We start from the raw sequence: 2,500 nt of genomic DNA on the forward strand, positions 1-2,500 counted from the left end.
CCGGGGAGGGCGGAGGAGCCCGCCTGGGGTGCTCGGCGCAGGGCAGCGCTCCCCAGCCCGGCCGGCGAGCTGGCTCCCTCCTGCCCGGCCCCCACGCCCACCCCCGGGCCCGGCCGGCCGGCGGCGTCTTGCCGGGGCCCCGGGGACATGATTGAATTAGGAGAGCCCGGGCGGCTGCGGGGGAGCGACTCGTCCCCGCGGCTGCTGGGGGGGCACCCCCAAAAGGGGGTGACGGGGGGATTTCAACTCATGCCCCTGCCCAGGCGCCGGTGTGCACCGGGCCGCCCCCCGCCTGGGCTCATCACTTCATATTTCTCCGCGCCGCCGGATCGATCGGCGATCGCATTAATGATGATGGTGATGGATAAGACGGGATGGCCCCGGCCGCCCGGGCCAGGGCTCTTCCCTCCTCTTCTTCTTCTTCTCCTTCTCCTTCTCCCCTTCCCCTGCTCCCCCCACGCCCGCCCCCGCCCCCCGTTCTGCAGCCGGAGAGGAGATGAAAAGGCTTGTAGTTTTAAATTCAATGTGACAGGTCTGGAAAGAGAGGATGATGAATCTCCTATTATTGGATCAGTCTATTTGCCGCTCAATGTCTCCCTGTAATTGGAGCAACATCACTTTAAAGGTTCAGAGAGTCGAGCATTTCTGCTGAAAAATCCCCACAACGCGCCGGGGAATGTTTTAAAGGGAAATCTATTAGTGATCCGCGGGGGCGGGGGCGGGGAGGGGCGGGGAGGGGGCAGCGCGGCCCGCGCAGTATTTAACGGGGGATCCAGCGGAGCCTGAAGTTGGGCCCGGCTCCCCGCACCCCCCCTGGCCCGGCCCGGCCCGGCCCGGCCGGCCGCCCCCTCCCTCCCTCCCTCCCTCCCTCCCCGCGGCTCTTATCAAAGCCCCCCTTGTCTTGTTGTGACAGCTCTGATATTGTTTATTGAGGCTGGATGTCAGGTATAATTAGCAATCGATATGGAAAACGCTTGCTCCCCACACGGGCACGTCTCTGACGTCAGGGCCGATTAACGTTTCTTATTGGTCCCAAATTCCCCCAGCCCGAGCTAATTATTGGGAGCTTGATGTTGATAAAGTTAAAGCGCCCGGGCGCCCTCCAGCATGAGCCCCTCGCCGCGCCGCCGCCGCCGCCGCCCGCCGCCGCCGCAGCCGCGCTAGAGCCGCCCCCATGATGGACGGCCGCCTCCTGGAGCACCCCCATGCCCAGTTCGGAGGCATGGTGGGCTTCCCCTACCCGCTCGGCCCCCACCATGTGTACGAGCTGGCCGGGCACCAGCTGCAGTCCGCGGCCGCCGCCGTGCCCTTCTCCATAGACGGATTACTGAGCGGGTCCTGCGCCGCCTCCGTGGTGACTCCCACCCCGCTCATCGCCTCGGGCTGCGGCGTGAGCGGGGACAGCCAGGCCTTCAAGCTCTCAGGTAGGGGCGTCTCGGCGGGCCGCGATGCGGGCGCCGCGCGGGGGGCAGCGAGCCCGGGAAGCGCCTGCCCATTGTTTGGCGGCGACGCGGCCGCAAGGCTGCGGGAGCCGGGGCCGGCGGGGCTGAGGCGGCCCGGGGACGCGGAGACCCCCGCCGCGGCCCGCCGGCTTTGTCTCGGCGCGGCGCCGGGGCCGCTGCAGCGACACGGGGGACTTGTCCCCTCTCGGGGGCCTGTCCGGGCAGCGGCGGGTCCGTGCCCGCCGCCCCGGGGCAGGTGCGAGGTGCAGGCCGGGGCCGGTGCAGCTGCTGACGGTGCTTGTGCCTTTGCAGACGCGGGGGACCCGGACAAGGAGAGCCCCGGCTGCAAAAGGAGACGGACCCGCACGAATTTCACGGGCTGGCAGCTGGAGGAGCTGGAAAAGGCCTTTAACGAGAGTCACTACCCGGACGTGTTCATGCGGGAGGCGCTGGCCCTGCGGCTGGACCTGGTGGAGTCGCGAGTGCAGGTAAAACCCTCCTGCCGCCTCCGGGAGGCTCCTGGCGCCGGCAGCCATTCCCGTGAGCAGGCCCTTTAGCATCCTCGTCCCGCGTGCCCCGGCCCGAGGAGCAGGGCCCCGGCCGCTGCGCGGCGCGGACTGAGCGCGGAGGCGCCCCGGGCAGCTGCGCGTCTCCGCCGGCCGGAGCTCCGGCAGCGCCCCCGGGCCCCCCTGGCGCCGTGGGGGCTTTCACGAAGGCCCGCAGCGTGCGAGCAACGGCTCCGGCTCCTCGGCCCTGTCCCTGCGCCCTGCTTGTCCTTAAGCAAGCCGAGAGCGCGGCCTGGTGCGGGGCGCCGCGGAGGAGCGCGGCTCGGGGCGCCGCACAGCCCCCCTCGGCTCGCACGTGCGTGGACGTGGGGGTTGTTTCCGCTCGGAAGCGCAGGCCCTGGGCTTTGTTTCCCGGAGCGGGCGGGCTCCCCGGCGCCCGCACGCTTTCAGACGTGTGTTGTGCGTGGACTTGTGTGCGGGTCGGGGCCTCTGTGCGGGGCGGGAGGGCTGGGTGCGGAGCCGCAGCGCCGGGTGCTCCTGCGGGCGCGGGGG

General features: G+C 70.2%; 1 protein-coding gene across 2 annotated transcripts in view; it reads left to right on the plus strand.

Moving 5' to 3' along the window:
* Window positions 1-2,500, plus strand: part of UNCX (UNC homeobox) — a 4,494-nt gene that overhangs the window by 418 nt on the left and 1,576 nt on the right. Inside the window, exons 2-3 of one of the 2 annotated variants that reach the window (XM_090023715.1) lie at window positions 1,047-1,424; window positions 1,755-1,930. In XM_090023715.1, the coding sequence (XP_089879841.1) occupies window positions 1,175-1,424; window positions 1,755-1,930 (426 nt within the window). In that variant the 5' untranslated portion in view covers window positions 1,047-1,174. Of the gene's footprint in view, window positions 1-547; window positions 1,425-1,754; window positions 1,931-2,500 lie in introns of those variants that run through there. The other variant, XM_090023714.1, reaches the window with a different exon arrangement.

Source organism: Crocodylus siamensis, chromosome 12, assembly GCF_052110815.1.
Source record: "Crocodylus siamensis isolate JL-2025a chromosome 12, ASM5211081v1, whole genome shotgun sequence".
Lineage (NCBI taxonomy): Eukaryota > Metazoa > Chordata > Crocodylia > Crocodylidae > Crocodylus > Crocodylus siamensis.